This window comes from Rattus norvegicus, chromosome 17, assembly GCF_036323735.1.
Source record: "Rattus norvegicus strain BN/NHsdMcwi chromosome 17, GRCr8, whole genome shotgun sequence".
In the NCBI taxonomy this organism is placed as follows: domain Eukaryota; kingdom Metazoa; phylum Chordata; class Mammalia; order Rodentia; family Muridae; genus Rattus; species Rattus norvegicus.
The window spans coordinates 60,068,520-60,088,660 of NC_086035.1; the positions used below are offsets into that span (position 1 = coordinate 60,068,520).

General features: G+C 40.6%; 1 protein-coding gene across 6 annotated transcripts in view; it reads right to left on the minus strand.

Moving 5' to 3' along the window:
- The window catches only part of Odad2 (outer dynein arm docking complex subunit 2), a 194,265-nt gene that overhangs the window by 157,855 nt on the left and 16,269 nt on the right, over nucleotides 1-20,141 (minus strand). For 5 of the 6 annotated variants that reach the window (XM_039096476.2, XM_039096475.2, NM_001427763.1 and 2 more), the window contains 4 exons: nucleotides 18,952-19,068; nucleotides 12,071-12,258; nucleotides 10,448-10,543; nucleotides 9,004-9,151 (listed from right to left, as the gene is read on the minus strand). In XM_039096476.2, the coding sequence (XP_038952404.1) occupies nucleotides 9,004-9,151; nucleotides 10,448-10,543; nucleotides 12,071-12,258; nucleotides 18,952-19,068 (549 nt within the window). Of the gene's footprint in view, nucleotides 1-9,003; nucleotides 9,152-10,447; nucleotides 10,544-12,070; nucleotides 12,259-18,951; nucleotides 19,069-19,352; nucleotides 19,553-20,141 lie in introns of those variants that run through there. The other variant, XM_039096478.2, reaches the window with a different exon arrangement.

Consider the following 20,141-nt stretch of genomic DNA (forward strand, 5'->3'; position numbering starts at 1 on the left):
TCTCAGTTCCCCTCCCTCTTTTCTTCCCAGTCCCTCCCTCTAACCTGCCCTTCCCCTATCTTCTAATCCTCCCTTTCTCCCCAGGAAAGGAAGGCCTCCCATGGATATCAACCAGTCTTGACATATCAAGTTGCAGTAGAACTAGAAGCATCTTCTATTGTGGCTGGAGAAGACAGCCCAGTTAGGGGAGATCCAAAGGCATGTAATGTAGTCAGAGACAGCCCGTTAGGAGTCCCATATGAAGCCCAAGATGCACAACTGTTATGTATGTATACAGGGGGATTAGGTCCATCTCCGCTTGGCATTTCAGTCTCTGTGGGCCCCTGCGGGCCCAGGGTAGTTGATTCTGTAGGCTTTCTTGTGGTGTCCTTGGCCTCTCTGGCTCCTTGAATCCTTCCTACCCCTCTCTCCATTTATTTTTCTGTTCATAATTGTGTTCTTGAAGTCATGTTAAAGAAAATTTTGCCTAGATTATTATACAACAGAATAGCTTTCCTTCTCTCTAATAGTTTTATAATTTTAGGTGTTCCATTTGCAGTTGTTTTGTATATGACGTAGAGAGTCCAATCTCATTGTATTGGTTGATTGATATCTTTCACATATGCGGCATATTTGTGCATGATCTTGATCACATGAACCTGAATATATGTATTTGTGTATGTACATGTGAACATATATGTATAGACTAGAGGTTAATATAGGGTGTCTTTTTGAGGATTTCATACATGCCTTGAATGCATTTTGATCAACCTCCTCACTCCTCCATGTCCAATTCATCCCCATTCTCCCTCAATTCCTTCCCAAACAATAACAACAAAACAGAGTATGCAGTCCACTCACTGCATACAGCCATTGTATGCATGGAGACAGGACCATATATTAGAGCACAGGTAGCCTCTTGGGAGACAGACAAATTCCTCAAGAAAACTGACTCTTCTCGGAAGCCGTAAATTGCCAATTGGTGCAGTGGGTCTTCATGAGACCCTTTCCCAGCCACAAAGGGATTTTTGCTGGCTTGACCTTGTGCAGGAAGTCACACACACTGTGTGCTCACCTGTTCAACAGTCCCGTCGTGTCTTCACTGCAGTGATCTACTACTACTTCCAGCCCTTATGATCTTTACCCACAATCTTTGCTGATTACCTTTGAGGTTTGTGGGTAGGAGGTTTGATACAGATTTCCAATATAGAAATGGGCACTCTATAGTAAATTATTATGTGTACTTCAAACAGTTGTGGGTCTGTTTCATTTAACCACCATTTGCTGGATAAAGAAGCTTCCCTGATGAAGGTTGATGCACCCATCTATGGCTATAAAGACAAAAACCTAGAAGAAATTTTAATAATATATTCATTTATCAGAATAATAGTATTGGGTCCTGTTTAGTGCTTATGAACTCTCCAACCAAGGGGTTTTGATCCAGTCATTGGTAGTAGGCATAAGTTTCCTCTTGTAGGGAAGGTCTTAAATCCAATTAGAACATGTTTGGTTATTCCCTAACAGTCATGCCATTATTGAGCTAGTGGCACATCTTGCCTGGCCAGCCAGTATCATAGCTCATGGGGTTCACAGCTGGGAAGACTATTGATTTTTCTTCCCTGGTAACATGCATACAAAGCTTCAAAATGCTGAAAGTTAACCAGTAGGGATTAAGCTTCCAGATCAGTCAGCTTTAATTCTCTATATTCAAGTATATGGTCTCTGCAGTAATGGGGTCTTTATCATTAAGTTCTACAGTAACCAAGAGAATGGAAATAGTGGGTAATGTTTGGTGAGGGCTGCCCATGCGACCTAACTAACCAATAATTGGGCCCCCAGTGGAGGAGTTAGAAAGAGACTGAAGGAGCTGAAGGGGTTTTCAACCCTATAGGAAGAACAACAATATCAACCAACCAGAGCTTCCCCCCGCCTCCGCCAGAGCTCCCAGAGACTAAACTACCAACCAAAGAGTACACATGGAGAGACCCATGACTCCAGCCACATATGAAGCAGAGGATGGCCTTATCAAGCATCAATGAGAAGAGAGGCCCTTGGCCCTGTTAAGGCTCAATGACCCAGTGTAGGGGAATGCCAGGGCAAGGAGATGGGAGGGAGTGTGTGGGTGAGTAGGGAAACACTATCATAGAGGCCGGGGTGGGGGGAGGGGATAGGGATTCCAGAGGGGAATTCGAGAAAGGGGATAATATTTGAAATGTAAGTAAAGAAAATATTCAATAAAAAAGAAGTAATCCACAACTTGTACTGTGGTGTTACAATGCATGAGACAGGTATTTTCTCCCCATTATAAGCTAAGTCCATTTAAACTCTTCTTCCATTTGTATACAACGTAGGAAATGGAAGGTTTTCCTCCTATAGTAAGTTTCCACATGGACACTTCTCCCTCCTGTACTCCCTCCTCTGCCCTTCCCTGCTCTGCCCTCTCCTACCTTGTTTAACACTTCATTTTCTATTTCCACTTTATGGCTAAGCCACTTTCATGTCATCCCCATTCTCAGGAAAGCCCATGTCTCCTTATTTACTGCCTTCTATGGTTACTCCAATTTACACACATGTCTAAAGACTCAAACTAATATCCACATATGAGAGAACATGCAGCACTGGTCTTTCTGGGTCTATGTCACCTCACTCAGGATGACCATTTCTAGTTTCATCCACTTACCTGAGAATTTCATAACTTCATTTTTCTTAATAGCTAAATAATATTCTGTTGTAAATGTGTCACATTTTCATTATCAGTTGATTGATATCTACAGGTTGTCCATTTTCAAGTTGTTGTGAACACAGAAGCAATAAAGATTGGGAGAGTAAGTATCTCCACTGTAGGATATAGTCTGAGTTAGTCAAGGTTCTCTAGAGTCTAGAACTTATGGAATATATATATATATATATATATGTATGTATATATTTGTGTGTGTGTGTGTGTGTGTGTGTGTGTGTGTGTGTGTGTGTGTGTAATGTATTGTCTGGAGTCCAAATAACCCAATAGTGGCCAGTGAGTAGGAAGTCTAAGAATCTAGCAGTTGCTCAGTCCCAGGCTAAGTATTTCAGCTGGTCTTCTGTATAAACCAGAATCCTGAAGAAGTGGGTTCCCAGATATGCTGGCAATTAAGTACAAGCATGCAGAGGAGGAGGAATCCTTCCTTTTCGCATTGTTCTTACATAGGCCTCCAGTAGAAGGTATGTCCCAGATTAAATATGTGCCTCAAAATCTTGATTAAAGGTATATATTGATCCAGATTAAGAGCCTGCATCATCCCACCTCAAGATCTGTATCAAAAGCCTATGTCTTCCAGCTTCATGATCTGGATCAAAATCATTGTCTCCCAGACTCAAGATTCAAGTTACAAGTGTACAATTCATTTCTGGATTGTAGTTCATTCCAGATATAATCAAGTTGACAACCAAGACTAGCCATCACAGTGTCCTTTGGGAATATACCCAGGAGTGGTAGAGCTGGTATGAACTTCCAAATTGATTTCCCAATGGCTGTACCAGCTTTCACTCCTACTAGCATTTTATCATGGGAAGTTTGTATTTCTCTTCTAATTTATTAGATATTTTTGCTAGGCATAATATGGAAATAGTGGTACTTCAGAACTTGAAATACATTGTTGCAGGTCCTCTAGTTTTGACCATTCTGTCAAATCGGGTGTTACTCTTATGGGCCCTCCTCTCTAAATGATTTATGTTTCTCTCTTGCAGTTTTCAGTGCCTTTTATTCTGCACTTTTACTTGTTTAACTGTAATATATCATTGTGAGTTTCTTTTCTGTCCCTGTCTATTTGTAAATCTGTAGGTCTCTACTATGTAGCTAAGTATCTCTTTCTCTAGATTTGGGGACTTTTTTTCTTTTCCATGAGAATACTGAAAATGTTCTCCAAGCCTTCCCTGTGGTACTGCTTTCATTATATGCTTAGCATCTGAAAATTAACTCTCTTATGGTGTTGTGGAGTTCTCCCAGCTTCTGTTCACTTTTTTACTAATTTCTCACTGACTTTTACTGAGTGAGCAAATTCCTCTACCATACCTTCCAGCCATGAGTCTCTGTTTCCTATGTGAACCACTGTCCTGAGAATTTCCATTAACGATTTTATTTTTTTCATTTCCAACATCATTTCAGTTTCACTTTTCAGAAATTCTCCCGATTAAATTCTATTTTCACGTCTTGGATTGATTTTCTTCTATTTTTCACCTCCTCACTTATGCTCTCTGCTAATATGAACATGTCCTCTCTGAGCTTGTTGAGCGTGTTTATAAACAGTCTTTGGAATTCTTTCTCTGGAAGTCCTTCCAAGTCATTTTCATTAGTCATCATTAATATGGGATGGATAATTTTGGAGGAGTCTCATTGCCTTTCTTGGCTTTCCATGTTTGTGTTGCTGTGCACACTGGAGGATTTTGTTGGCTGTACCTATTCATTTATTCTTTCTTCTTTGTTCAAGCCACCTTTGTTTCTTTCTGTGCATGCATTTACATTGTTCAGGAGAGGACCAGGTCACTGACCAGGTCAGTAGGGTTGAGATGTTCGTGTTCCTCTATGGGACTGACGTAGGAAGTTCTAGTTTGGCATCACAAGCTTAATCAGGGGAAGCTGAGATCCCCTCCTTGCTGAAGGAGTCCATGATGACTGGGTTCCTGGAGTAGGATGATGTAAGGTATATTCCACAATCATTCCTACAGGTAGTCTGACTACCCAGCTTGTTCTGGGAATTCTGTCATTTCCTCGCATGCTCTAGGTTGCTCCCAGCCCTCACACTTGTGCATCAAGCTCTCCATTGTGTTTACAGCCCCTCTCATTTCATCCATTTGCATGTATGTCTTCAGTTTCTCCAATACAAGTGACTAGAGTATCCTTTCCTCATTGTAAGTATTTTAAAAAAACATTTCTATTGGTTCACTGGGAGTTTTATATCATGAAGCCCAATCACAGTCCCTTCCGAGTTCTTCCATGTTCACCCTGCCTTGTGACCTTCCTCCCAAAAGTAAAAATATAAATAAATAAATAAAGTAAAACAAAAGCCATCTTCACTAGAGCAGGATCAAATCCTTAGTGGCCTGCCCCTTAAAGACAGCTAAGTCCTTCCCCTCCCACACTTCCTCCGAAAGCCATCAGTTATGGAGAGGCACTCTTCAGCCTCTCCAATACCTGGCTCTATTCTGTTGCCTTGGTCACCATGTCTCTTAGAGTAGTATCCTGATATTTTGACTGGTATAGCTTTAAATGTAGTCAGGTAAAAATAGTAAAATATCTTATCTGCTGACCTTAATTTGATTTAGCCATTAAAACTTGATTCAAGGAATTAGAATTTAGATTAATTATGCTCAGTAGGCTCTTTTCTCATTTCAGAGCAGAAAACTTCAGGCTTCAACACTTACTTTCTTTGCATTTCTTTTGTTAAATTGCTCACAAAGAACAAATTTAATATGCAATATATAATATTGTAAGTAGACAATGGTAAATGACAATGAATATTCCTTGAGTCATGCAAATAATGTGACCTTCCTGTCTCCTAGAAAGGCTAATAAGGGTACATGGAATCACCTGTTAAAACTGGAAACACAGATCCAAATTTCAAATGTAAATATTTATTTTGACTTATTTTCTTATTTTTTGAATCCCCACTAACAGATTTTATTCATAGCATACTGGGTATATAAAATTACTGCTATTTTATATAGAGTATGTTTTCTGTGTGTGTAGTATTTATGTATATGTATAGAGGCAAAGAGTTGACATCCCAACAATCAGTATATCATGTCCACTTATTCTGTAACTTATTGAGAATTTCATGTATGAGTACAGTGTTTACATTATTTCCACCCCTCCTCCCCCCAGCTCTAACATCCCATGTCCCACTTCTTCTCAGATTAATGACCCCCTTCTCTACCTATTGTTACGTGTGTATATACATAACCAACTGAGTCCATCTAGCGTTGCCCATATATACATGTGTTTAGCACTGATCTCATTGGAACTGAATAACTTACCACAGTGTGTGACCCTGAGGAAAGCTAAGTCTTCCTGTCTTAGTAACCACTGGTAGCCTACATTTCCCCATCTAGAAGCGAGAGCTAGTGCTGTCACTATGTGTCATTTTTAAGCAACCATATTGTTCAGATTCCATGGGTACAAAGTCCATTTCATATCTATGACACATTATTTCACTGCTGGTGCCCTGCTAGTCTGGCTCTTACAATCTTTCTGTCCCGTCTTCTACAGTTTTCCCTAAGCCTTAGATGTAGGAGTTGCATTGTAGAGGTACCTAGGGGGAATGGGTACCCTGCAGTCACTTATTTTCTGTATCATGAACAGTTGTGGATCTCTGCTGCAAAAAGAAATTTCTATGGTTAAAGAATTAGACTTATCTGTGTGCATAAGAGTCAGTACATAGAGTAGGTAGAAATTATAAATGTCAGTAGTAGGTTCTCCTCTAGGGTCTGTGACCATGCCAGCCATTGGTAGTTGATGGGTTTATGGTGCCTGGCATGCATTCCTTCCTATTTCCCAGGTCTTAAGTACAATTATGCATTACCCTCTATTTGTTAGTTCCAAGTAAACGATGCCATTATTACTCCACTGGGATCATTTTGACAGGCCAGTAGCTTTTGCAGTTATAGGGTTTTCAGCTGAGTAGGATTACTTATTGTTTTTTCTCCCTTGGCTTCCACCTTTTGAGAGAGGCTCACTCACTGAATCTAGAGCTCACTGATTGGTTAACAAGCTCCTGAGGTCGGCCTGTCTCTACCACCGCCTCATGTGACAGATCTGCATAACCATGTCTAGCATTTTTTTTTTATGCTTCTGAGGTTCCAAACTCAGTCTTACATAACAAGCCCTTTCCTGACCTATTCATCAACTCCAGTCAATCAGTACTTATTTTTTGCAAGAATGAATCACGTTAATAGCAGAAACACATGGAGACACAAAAACAGATGCAAAAAAGCTAATCAGGCTGTGGTTGCTACTGTTCTGACATGGACCTGCCCTGGTACTTCGAAATGCCTGCCGTCACTGTCAGAGCATTGTACACTTGCCTGTTACATGAATTCCTTCTAACCAGTATCATCATCATGATTCACATCAGAGGAAACTGAGAACCAGAAGTCCCAAAAGATAATTAAAATATATTTTGTAATGTCTTCACTAGTATTTCTAGAGATTTGAAACTCAGAAAAAAAAAAAAAAACCCTTTTTCTACTTCTGGCAGTTTTCACTAAAGGAACGCCCCTCGGAGGAGGGAGCTTCTTTTTCTTGCAGTTTTCCTCAGCTGTTTCTCGCCTTCAAGACCATCCATTCAGAGGGCCTTTGTCAGATTCTCAAAAGCGTGCACAAAAGCTATTTTACATGCTGTCTTGAGATGATGAGGCACTATCCTTTAAATAGCAATACCCTTGGCCAATCTGGCCAAAGATATGGAAACGAAGAAGAAAATATGAGGTAATCAAAATATTTTGTCCCATTTTTTCACCCATAGTTTTGGACTTCAGCTTTAAAGAAGGCTTTTCCAGAGCAGCCAGGAATGTTAATTTGGGCTGTGACAGCGCATTTTCCTTGCCCCTTCCTCCCTTCAAATATTTATATACCCCTTATGGGCTAGTCATCATGTAAGGTATTTTCATGTATCTTCTGACTAAAGAGAGACGTGGAAGTGAGCCATAGCTTAAGCATCTACTACGTGAGATGCTACAATACATACAAGTGAGGTTCTCAGTCCTGAAAAGTCATGTGGTACAGGTATGTCATCTACCTCGTTGCTTATGTTGTGATTCAAACCACAACTCTCCAATGGCCACCTACTAGGCAGTGACCCAGGTTTAACAATCTCTGAGCTCTTTCTACCACACTAAATGAAAATCACGAAACACAGATTACATCAACACTTGCTTTTGACCACAGTCATTCCTATCCTCCCCCACCCCCCCAACCCTGTCACACATACACACACACACCAGGAGAGAGAACTGGTACCAGTCAGGTCCTGCTTCACAAGGTCTAAGCTTGACTTGCTCAGAATAAGACCTTTTCTTTTGTATATGCAAATGACAAGTGTGGGACCATGAAAGGCACTCTGGTTTCCAGCTGAGCAAAGGCTTGAAACCCTGGTGACCCTGAAAGGGACAGTAGGTGTTTCACCTGACTCCCAGGAAAGCAGGCACTAGCTGCAGCCTGCCATAGATTTGTAGCCATCAGTCACATAAGGGCAACACTCCAAGCCCCTCCACGGGTAGAGGACAGTGACCATGGTCATGTAGTCTCAAGACAGATCTCCATTACAATGAGGTACCTAAAGGCCTGGAGGCTTAACCAATGAACTTTCCTTCCCAGACACTCCTCCTGGCAAAAGGTATTTAATCTCAGGCCCACCCTGAGAAGTGGGGTACGGTTTTACTCATCTACTTTCCGCCATGACAAGAAATGTCTTAAAACCATGGACTGCCTCTTTTCATTGGGATCCGCTATGGGGAGCCACAGAGAAGGCCTTCAGCCATCTAACCTCCCATAGAAGGCCTCCCTGTGCTCCCAGACCCGGCATCCGGAGCCTGCAGCCTACCACTGTCCAGCCAAGGACTATCCCTGCGGGACCAGCTAGAGCTCCTCCTCTTTCTCTCTTGGCCAGGGCTAGATCCAGCCCCACCAGCCCCAACTCCATTCTCAGTTCTTTTGCAGCATCCAGTGGCAACAGGATGCCCAAGAGCCTGAGAACCTGATGGCCCCAGCCTCCACGCAAACCTGGGGACCCCCGAACCAGCTCCAATTGTGTCCTGTGCCCCAGACTGTGCTTCCCCACCACCAGAGCGGTGTCCAGAGTCTGCCCTATGGCCCGATACCTGCCTGTGACAGTGTGGGATAAGCATGGTCAAACTTTCCATGTGGCTGAACCCTGTATTAGGGAGAACACGGGAACCATAACTCTACAACCGCAGTGTACACGGCTCTTACTTAAGAGGCATGTCATGTGTTTAGAAAAGAATTTCCACTAAATACTTTAAAGTTTTTCTTACCTTTAAGTATTTCACCAGCTTCTGAATCTGCCAGTATTCCGATGGGAGGTCTGCATTGGCTTCCTGGCGGTGGTCTAGAGGCTCCTCATCCTCCTCACTTTCTGAGGAGCTCTCACTGACGGTCTCCTCAACCTTCTCACCACCCTTACTAAGAACAGTAACACAAAATCCTCAGTGTTAGCTACAGAGTGAGTGGGCTGGAACGATAATACAACAACCCACACTCAAGCAGCAGATGACATCAATGCCTTGTGAGCCCCAGAAGAAAACCAGGAGTATTATTCATCACACACACACACACACACACACACACACACACACACACACACACACAGAGGCACACACGCATGCACACACGCACACAAATCCACCTGGAGCAAAGGCAATGCAGAGCTATACAAAGAGATGCATCCAGAAAGACTACAGACAAGTCAAAATGCTTAAGTAATCCACAGAGATATAGGAAAAGAGAGAAAGTGGTAGAGATGAACAGCAAACACCGTTTGAAAGGTCGCTTAAGTCTTAATACTGATCAGTACTCTGGAGAACAGAGGACTGTTGGCTGGAGTCAGGGCTGAGACGAGATGTGTCTATCAGGGGTAACGGGAGGGAACCCACGCGTGGGGAAGTTCTGTGTTCCGCTTGCTGTGTTCGTTATAGTATGGGGTGAATTTACCCCAGTGTGCTTGGGTAAATGACACACTCACAGAGCAGGGTCATGTCCTGGTGCTGGGACTGTACAGTGATGTCACTGAAGGAAGTTGAGCTGAGTCTATGAGTCTATTATTATTTCAAAATAAAAAAGCTTCCAAAGTTCTTAAACGCATTGAATAAATCTATTATAGTGAACTAAAAAGTAAAGCTAGCATCAATGCAGTCAGGGTCTTACGGGCTATGCTTTACACTGAGTGTGTATATGTTTCCATGAGTATCTCTCCCTTCTGTCTATCACCACTAGGAATACTAACAGCCAACCTTTTCAGTTATTTTGTTGTTGTTGTTGTTGTTGTTGTTGTTGTTGTTGTTGTTAAACTGAAAAGCATAGCTGGCCTTGTGTAAATTTTTTAACTGGGAATTACAATTGGGCATTGGAAGAGTCATCTATAAAGAGAGAGACACAGACACACCACAACTTTGTTAGGACATCAGAACTAAGATAAGCTGGGAGTGCACACTCCACTGGGTTCTCCACGCTCTGCCTTACATGTGTTTCCTTCCTCAGTACGTAGCAAGCTCCACCTCTGACCCACACAACTGCATTAGAAGTGCATCCTAGAATATACTTAAAGCAGTACATCACGCTCATTTTTACTGGCATCACTAGTAACCATCAATGTATTAAGTACCCTGGATCCCTGGTATTAAGGAGGCCTTTAACTGGCTTGGGAATTGACCATTCTGTGTGGGTAGCCATAAGGACACAGCCATACCAACAGAAACTTACCGAAGTAACTGCCCACGACCCGTGGAAACAGATGTCGATGACTTTTCTAATTTTCCTTGTTTTTCCTCTTGGCTATCCTTTGTAGAGCTTTTGTGGCTAAATAAATATATAACGAAACTGAGCTTTAGTATGCTGTGCTGGTGAATCATGACTCATAATAGATCATTTGTTCTTTGTAACTTAAATAATGTGGGCTTTTTGTTAGAGTAGTGGAAACAAGACTAATTTACTCTAGGAACTTCCGACAACCCCCAAATTTGAGTAGCAATGACGCACAGCAATGACACACATACTCACATACGCACATTGTATGTGATGTGTATATGTGAGTGTATACGCACATGTGAGCATGCATATGTGAATATGTGTTTGACAGGTGATGCATCTACATATACATGCATATTCCATATGTATAAGTGAACATGTGTGTGGATGTGCATTTGGAGGCCAGAGCCTGTATGTATATATGTGTGCATAGTGTGTGTGTGTGTTTGTGTGTGTGTGTGTATACTGTTCCCCAGCACGGCCACCTTTTATTTGAAACAGGGTCTCTCACTGGCCTGGGATCCAGCAAGTAGATTAAGCTGGCCAGCAAATTCCAGGGGTCCACCCATCTGCATTTCCCCAGTAGTGGAATTACAAGCACACGCCACCACATCTACTCTGTTTTGCTTTTGCTTTTGAGTTTTGTGAATTAAAGTTGGGTTTTCCATGCTCACAAGGCAAACACTTTACTGGTAGAGCCATCTTCTCAGCCTTTGAGTCTCGATACCTTTATCTACTTTATTCCTCATGTTTAGTGTTTCCACTGGATAATTTTATTCTATTCGACACAAACTAAAGTCATCAGAGAGGAGGGAACTTCAATTGAGAAAAATGTTTCCATGCGATTGGACTATAGAAAGGCAAGCCTGTAGGGCATGTTTAATTAGTGATTGATGAGGGACACCTCAGCCGAGAGTAGAGCCACCCCTGGCCTAGAGGTTCTGTGTTCTACAAGAAACAGACTGAGCAAGCAGCACCCTTCATGGCGTCTGCATCAGTTCCTGTCTCCAAGGTCCTAACGTGTATTGAGTCCCTGCATTCACTGCTTTTGGCAGTGAGCTGTTATCTGGAAGTGCGAGAGAAATGAACCCTTTTCCTCTCCAAGTTTCTTTTGGCTATGCTGCTTCCTCACAGCAATAGCAAACCGAACTAAGTGTCCTAGTATCCACTTTACATACATCTGTTAACACTGTTGAGCATCCATCCTTCTTATAGTATTAAATTCTGCTTACACTATTGCTACAAGAGTTGTCCTGATCAACTCCATGTGATCATAACCCTCTCCCTACTCTGACATGTTAACATTCCATGTTATTTCTCAGTGAATTTTAGTTTCCTTTTTGCCTCATACCACTTGCTCTTACTTAACCAGTGTTTTCCTCCCGTCACAGTAGTATAAGCACACATGCTCTTACCACTATGTTTTCCCTCTTGGGATATGTAAAGAAGGAAAAGAGAATCAAACAGGAAAGACAGGAAAACATATACTGTATTTTTCTAATATTACATACAATTCCAGGAAAAAATAGGCGAATATGTAGTTATTAAAGATGAATCAGAAAGTAAACAACTACTTACTCTTTGTAATCAACAGTTGCTCTCCAGTTTAAGCTTGGCTCTAATCTCTTGGTCATATGACTTTTCCCAAAGTAAAGCTTTTCAACTTTACTTTTCTCTGAGCCAGTTGCAGAAGAGGGCCCATCTTCTGTCTTGGGTTTCTCAAAAATCTGACTATCCTTCTGTTGCTCCTCATTAAATCTAATCTCCTTTATTAAAAAAAAATAAGAGTACTGGTTACAGTGACATCACCTCTCAAGTACTTAGTGCCATCTGAAGCTGAGGACTAGCTAACGCCAGATGACTCTCGTAGGAATTGACTTGCTGTGGCATAGCAACTCAATTTGAATAGGGGCAACTTCAAGTCCAAGACCTTATTTAAGAGTCAAGCTGAGGTCTGCCTCCAGAACAGACCATGTGCGACAGCTCTCTGTACCAAGATCCTGCAAGGAGAGAGCGGGTATCACAGAAGTACTGACACACCTGAGAGCACAGGTAAGACCACTACCTCTGATTAGAGCAACTTGTCCCAGAGCCCTCAGGACACAGGAACCTAGGAATAGTCTGGCACAGGATAATACTGGTTTCCATTTCTGCCTGGAGCAGATCCACTGTCATAACTCTCAATACCTAAATCCCACCATGAGAGAGCTGGTCTCCCAGGAGTGCAGATACACAGGCATACAGGAGGGTCAAACCACAGTGAGGGACAGCAAGATCACCTGACACCAGAGATAGCCAGATGGTGAAAGGCAAGCACCTAAGCAAAAGAAACCAAGACCACTTGGTACAATCAGAACCCAGTTTTCCCACCACAGCAAGTCCTGGATAACCCAACACACCACAAAAACAAGGTTCTGATTTAAAATCACGTCTCATAATGGTGTTAGAGGACATTAAGATGGACATAAAACACTCCCTGAAAGAATTGCAGGACAACACAGGAAACAGGTAGAAGCCCTTAAAGAGGAAATGCAAAAATCCCTTAAAGAATTACCGGAAAACACAACCAAACAGGTGAAGGAATTGAACAAAACCAACCAGGATCTAAAAAGGGAAATAGAAAAAAAATAAAGAAATCACAAACACAGACAACCCTGGAGATAGAAAGTCTAGAAAAGAGATAAGGAGTCATACATGCAAGCATCATGGACAGAATACAAGAGAGAGAGAAGAGAGAATCTCGGGGGCAGAAGATACCATAGAAAACATTGACACAAAAATCAAAGAAAATGCAAAACACAAAAAGATGCTAACCCAAAACCACCAGAAAATCCAGGACACAGGAGAAGATCAAACCTAAGGATAATAGGTATAGAAGAGAGACAAAATTCCCAACTTAAAGGGTCAGATAGTATCTTCAACAAAATCATAGAAGAAAACTTCCCTAACAAAAAGAAAGAGATGCCCATGAACATACAAGAAGCCTACAGAACTCCAAATAGATTGGACCAGAAAAGAAACTCCTCCTGTCACATAATAGTCAAAACACCAAATGCACAAAGCAAAGAAAGAGTATTAAAAGCAGTAAGGGGTTGGGGATTTAGCTCAGTGGTAGAGCGCTTGCCTAGGAAGCGCAAGGCCCTGGGTTCGGTCCCCAGCTCCGGAAAAAAAAAAAGTAAAAGAAAAAGTAAAAAAAAGAAAAGGAAAGGGGCAGGAGAAATGAGGTAATATATAGAGAAAGGGGGCAGGGAGAAAATAAAAGCAGTAAGGGAAAAATGTCAAGTAACATATAAAGGCAGACCTACCAGAATTACACCAGATTTCTCACTAGAGACTATGAAAGCCAGAAGATCCTGAGCAGATATCATACAGACCCTAAGAGAACACAAATGCTCGCCCAGGTTACTATATCCAGCAAAACTCTCAATTACCATAGATGGAAAAACCAAGATATTCCATGACAAAACCAAATTTACACAAAATCTTTCCACAAATCCAGCCCTACAAAGAGTAATAGATGGAAAACTCCAACACAAGGAGATAAAAATATACATTATAATAGCAAGAAAGTAATCTTTCAACAAGTCCAAAAGATAGTGACACAAACATAATTCTACCTCTAACAACAAAAATAACAGGAAACAACAATCAACATTGTTCAACATCAATGGACTCAAGTCCCCAATAAAAAGATATAGACTATGAGACTGGATAAATAAACAGGACCCAGAATTTTGCTGCATATAGGAAACACACCTCAGAGACAAAGACAGACTCTACCTCAGAGTAAAAGGCTGGGAGAAAACTTTTCCAAGCAAATGATCCCAAAAAACAAGCTGGAGTAGTCATTCTAATATCAAATCAAATCAACTTTCAACCAAAAGTTATCAAAAAACATAAGGAAGGATACTTTATATTCATCAAAGGAAAAATCCACCAAGATGAACTTTCAATCCTAAATATCTATGCTCCAATTGCAAGGGCACATAAATTCATAAAAGAAACCTTATTAAAGTTCAAAGAACACACGGCAATCACACAATAATAGTGGGAGACTTCAACACCCCACTTTCATCATTGGACAGATCATGGAAACAGAAAATAAACAGAGACATAAAGAAACTAACAGAAGTTATCAACCAAATGGATTTAAGAGATATTTATAGGACATTTCCTCCTAGAACAAAAGAACATACCTTCTTCTCAGCACCTCATGGAACCTTCTCCAAAGTTGACCATATATTCAGTCACAAAACAGGTCTCAACAGATACAAGGAGATTAAAATCATCCCATGCATCCTATCAGATCATCATGGAATAAGGCTGATCTTCAATAACAACAAAAAGCGAAAGAAATCCCACATAAACATGAAAGCTGAACAACACTCTACTCACTGATAAGTTGGTCAAGGAAGAATTAAAGAAATTAAAGACTTTTTAGAATTTAATGAAAATGAAGGCACAACATACCCAACTTATGGGACACAATGAAAGCAGTGCTAAGAGGAAAACACATAGCTCTGAGTGTCTTCAAAAAGAAACTGGAGAGAGCAAACATTAGCAGCTTGACAGCACATGAAAAAGCTCTATAACAAAAAGAAGCAAATACACCCAAGAGGAGTAGATGGCAGGAAATAATCAAACTCAGGGCTGAAATCAACCAAGTAGAAACAAAAAGAACTATACAAAGAATCAACAAAACCAGGAGCTGGTTCTTTGAGAAAATCAAAAAGATAAACCCTTAGCCAGACTAACCAAGAGACACAGAGAATCAAAATTAACAAAATCAGAAATGAAAAGGGAGACATAACAACAGAAACTGAGGAAATTCAAAAATCATTAGATCCTACTACAAAAGCCTATATTCAACAAAACTGGAAAATCTGGAGGAAATGAACAATTTTCTAGAGAGATACCAGGTACCAAAGTAAAATCAGGATCAGATAAACCAGCTAAACAGTCCCATAACTTCTAAAGAAATAGAAGCAGTTATTAAAAGTCTCCCAACCAAAAATATCCTTGGACCAGATGGGTTTAGTGCAGAATTCTATCAGACCTTCATAGAACACCTAATACCATTACTGTCCAAACTATTCCACAAGATAAAAACAGAAGGAGCGCTACCAAATTCCTTCTATGAAGCCACAATTATGTTTATACCTAAATCACACAAAGACCCAACAAAGAAAACTTCAGACCAGTTTCCCTTATATCGATGCAAAAATACTCAATAAAATTCTCACAAACTGAATCCAAGAACAAATCTGAACAATCATCCATCATGATCAAGTAGATTTCATTCAGGAATGTAGGGATGGTTCAGTATATGGAAATCCATCAACGTAATCCACTATATAAACCAACTCAAAGAGAAAAACCACATGATCATCTAATTAGATGCTGAGAAAGCATTTGACAAAATTCAACACCCCTTCATGACAAAAGTCCTGGAAAGATCAGGAATTCAAGGCCCATACCTAAACATAGTAAAAGCAATATACAGCAGTAACCAATAGCCACCATCAAAATAAATGGAGAGAAATGTGAAGCAATCCCACTAAAATCAGGGACTAGATAAGGCTGCCCACTCTCTCTATATTTATTCAATATAGTACTGGAAGTCCTAGCCAAAGCAGTCAGACAACAAAAGGAGGTCAAAGGGATACAAATTGGGAAGGAAGAAGTCAAAATTCCACTATTTGATATGATATGATAGTATACTTAAGTGACCCCAAAAGGTCCACCAGAGAACTACTAAGCCTGATAAACAACTTCAACAAAGTGGCTGGATATAAAATTAACTCAAACAAATCAGTAGCCTTCCTCTACACAAAAGAGAAACAAGCCGAGAAAGAAATTAGGGAAATGACATCCTTCATAATAGTCACAAATAATATAAAATACCTTGGTGCGACTTTAACCAAGAAAGTGAAAGATCTGCATGACAAGAACTTCAAGTCTCTGAAGAAAGAAATTGAAGATCTCAGAAGATGGAAAGATCTCCCATTCAAATGGATTGGTAGGACTAATATTGTAAAAATGGCCATGTTGCCATAAGAAATCTACAGATTCAATGCAATTCCCACCAAAATGTTGATTCAGTTCTTCACAATGTTAGAAAGAGCAATTTGCAAATTCATTTGGAATCACAGAAAAACCAGGATAGTGAAAACTATCCTCAACAATAAAAGAACTTCTGGGGGAATCACCATCCTGGCCCCAAGCAATAGTATTACAAAGCAATAGTGATAAAAAAAAAAGTATGGTATTGGCACAGAGACAGGCAGGTAGATCAATGGAATGAAACTGAAGGCACAGAAATGAGCCCACATCACTATGGTCATTTGATTTTTGACAAAGGAGCTAAATCCATCAAGTGGAAAAAAGAAAGCATTTTCAAGAAATGGTGCTGGTTCAACTGGATGTCAGCATGTAGAAGAATGCAAAGTGATCCATTCTTAGCTCCTTGTACAAAGCTGAAGTCTAAGTGGATCAAGGACCTCCACATAAGAAAAGATACACTCAAACTAATACAAGAGGAAATGGGGAAGGGCCTTGAACATTTGGACACAGGGGAAAATTCCCTGAACAGAAAACCAGTGGCTTATGCTCTAAGATCAAGAACTGACAAATGGGATCTCATAAAACTGTAAAGCTTCTGTAAGGCAAAGGATACTCTCATTAGGACAAAACAGCAACCAACAGATTGGGAAAAAAATTTTATCAATCCTACATCCAAGAGAAGGCTAATATCCAATATATACAAAGAACTCAAGAATTTAGACTCCAGAGAGCCAAATAACCCTATTAAAAATGGGGTACAGAGCTAAACAAAAAATTCTCAGCTGAGGAATATTGAATGACTGAGAAGCACCTAAAGAAACATCCTTAGTCATCAGGGAAATTCAAATCAAAAAAACCCTGAGAGATTCCACCTCACACCAGTTAGAATGGCTAAAATAAAAAACTCAGCTGCCAGCAGAAATAGTCAAAGAACCAAGGTACTTAAATAAAATAATTTCATAAGAAAGCTTAAGTTTTGGGGTTGGGGATTTAGCTCAATGGTAGAGCGCTTGCCTAGCAAGCTCAAGGCCCTAGGTTCAGTCCCCAGCTCCGGAAAAAAAAAAAAAGAAAAGAAAAGCTTAAGTTTTAAAGATATGTACAATATTTGAAAGATAAATGATTTTAGAATGCCACTCAGGATGTAGTAGGGTAAGATAAAAAAAAAAAAAAAAAAAAAAGCAGGCTAGATCTCAGAGACCTACCAGTAACTCACTAAGACTCCTTCAGACAACATAGCATACAAGTTGGAGAGGATACGGAGAAAATGGGCTCCTTGCACCTTACCATTGGAACCTAAAATGCTACAGCTACTTTGGAAATGTCTAGTGTCCTGTCCAAGAATGACGTAGAATTACCATGTAACTTCAAAGTCCACTTCCAGGTGGCCACCCAAACTAGTACAAACTCTTGTAGACTGGTGTTCACGGGTGGGAGGGGGGAGCCAATTTAGTACATCATGATGTGTGTGAACTGGTTGACTTTAATTGTCAACTTGACACAATCTAAAGTCACCCGGGGAAAAGAGTTCACGTAAAGATTGTGTAGATCAGGATGGCCAGTTGGCTTGCTTGTGGGAGATTATCTCGGTTCCATTAGTGGATGTGGGAAGACCTGCAGTGTGGGAGGTGGCATTCCCTAAGCAGAGATCCTGAACTGTGTGAGAGAGGAGAAAGCCAGATAAGCACAAAAGCTTATTTCCTCTCTCTGCTCTTGACTGTATACATGACTAGCTGCTTCAAGTATTGCCACCTTCCCTGCAGTGGAACTGCGACACAGAACTGTGAGCTAAAATAATCTCTCCCTTCAAGTTGCTTTTGTTGGGGGGTATTTTATCAGAGCGATAAGAAATGAAACAAGAACAGTGTGTCAATGAAAGCAAATGAAGCAATGAAAAAAATTAAATCACAATACGATGGACCGACCTGAGAATATGCTAAGTGAAACAAGCCAAACGAACCCCATACTACGAATTCTCTTACATAGGCACAGATATTAAGTAGATCCTATGAGTCTGCTGATAGGAAACATGCAGAACAAGTAAACAAATGCAACAAACTAGAGTTCATCAGAGGTCACAGGTAGAAGGAAGAATGTGACTTACCGCTTAGCATGTGTATAATTTGAGTTTAGTGATGGAAAGATAAAAAGGCTACAAAAGGTTATAATCAAACAACATAAAAAGATGGACCCAAGACTGAACCCCCAGTGAACTAGTCTATGGGGGGAGGGCGGCAATGGGGGGAGGGTTGGGAGGGGAACACCCATAAGGAAGGGGAGGGGAGAGGGGGATGTTTGCCCGGAAACCGGGAAAGGGAATAACACTCGAAATGTATATAAGAAATACTCAAGTTAATAAAAAAAAAAAATTAAAAAAAAAAAAGATGGACCCAACTTACCTGCTTAGACATATTCTCTGAAAATACTGGTGATTGGTCCTTTAAACATGTCACAATGTCCTTGTAAACTTCACCTTTTCTCTCATAGTCAATCGCCCCCTCCTCTTCTGTTTTTCCCTTTGGGAGTGAAGGTTCGGTGGTATGATTAATGGACCGGTCAATAGAGGGCCCAGAACAGTAAGTCACAGCCTGTGCACACATGTTGGTGGGTTTTTTTAAATTAATTTTGACAATGTTGTATAATATAACGCATTTTAACCACTCCCATTTCCACCCTACTCAATAACCCCTACTTCCTAAAAACTCTCAATGTGGCAGTCTCTGTGTATGATGTGTATAGACAAAACCCTCCCCTTGACTTAATTTCATCATCCATCCATCCACCCCTCCCATCTGAGTACCTCCTCTATGCATATAGAACTTTACTCTCTATCAACTGAAGTCCGAGTTCTCCTTTAGTATGAAAATACCCAGTGACGTCAAGAACCTTACTGATGAAGTCACAAAAGGCCCAAGGCTTGGAACTTTACTCTCTATCAACTGAAGTCCGAGTTCTCCTTTAGTATGAAAATACCCAGTGACGTCAAGGAGCTTACTGATGAAGTCACAAAAGGCCCAAGGCTTGGAACTTTACTGAAGAAAAACATATGCTGTGCTCACACTCCTGTCTTGCTCTGTGAGTTCATTTTCTAGGGCTAGCATCTCTAGAGAATTGTCTGTCCCTTGTGCCCTCTTCCGCCTGCCCCTGCCTTTAGTACATTTCTTTTTCTTCTGTACTGCATCAGAAACACACACCTATACTGTCATTAATATTTGGAAATTAACAAAAGTTTTTCTGGTTCTCAATTTTTGAGTTTTTCTTTTAAACCTGAAAGGAATATTTAATGTTTCCCAGTATAATCTTTGATAGAAACAAAAACTGCTTGATCCTCTCTATAAGGTCAAAGAAATTATTCCTTCTATTATCTTATTCTAACTATGGAGCTACAATTTTGAAGTTCTGGTTTCTTTTAAAAACACAAAAATATAAGAAGGTTTTTTTTTTATCCCAGGGGGGATATGGGGCTCCTTTAGACTGTCTGTAGCAGTTAACTATGATCTTCCTTGTGCTCTAGCAGAAGCAGCTAGATAATTTCTTTGTGTGACATTTGTAATTCTGGGAATTTTTCAGAGGGTATATAAATGCTAGG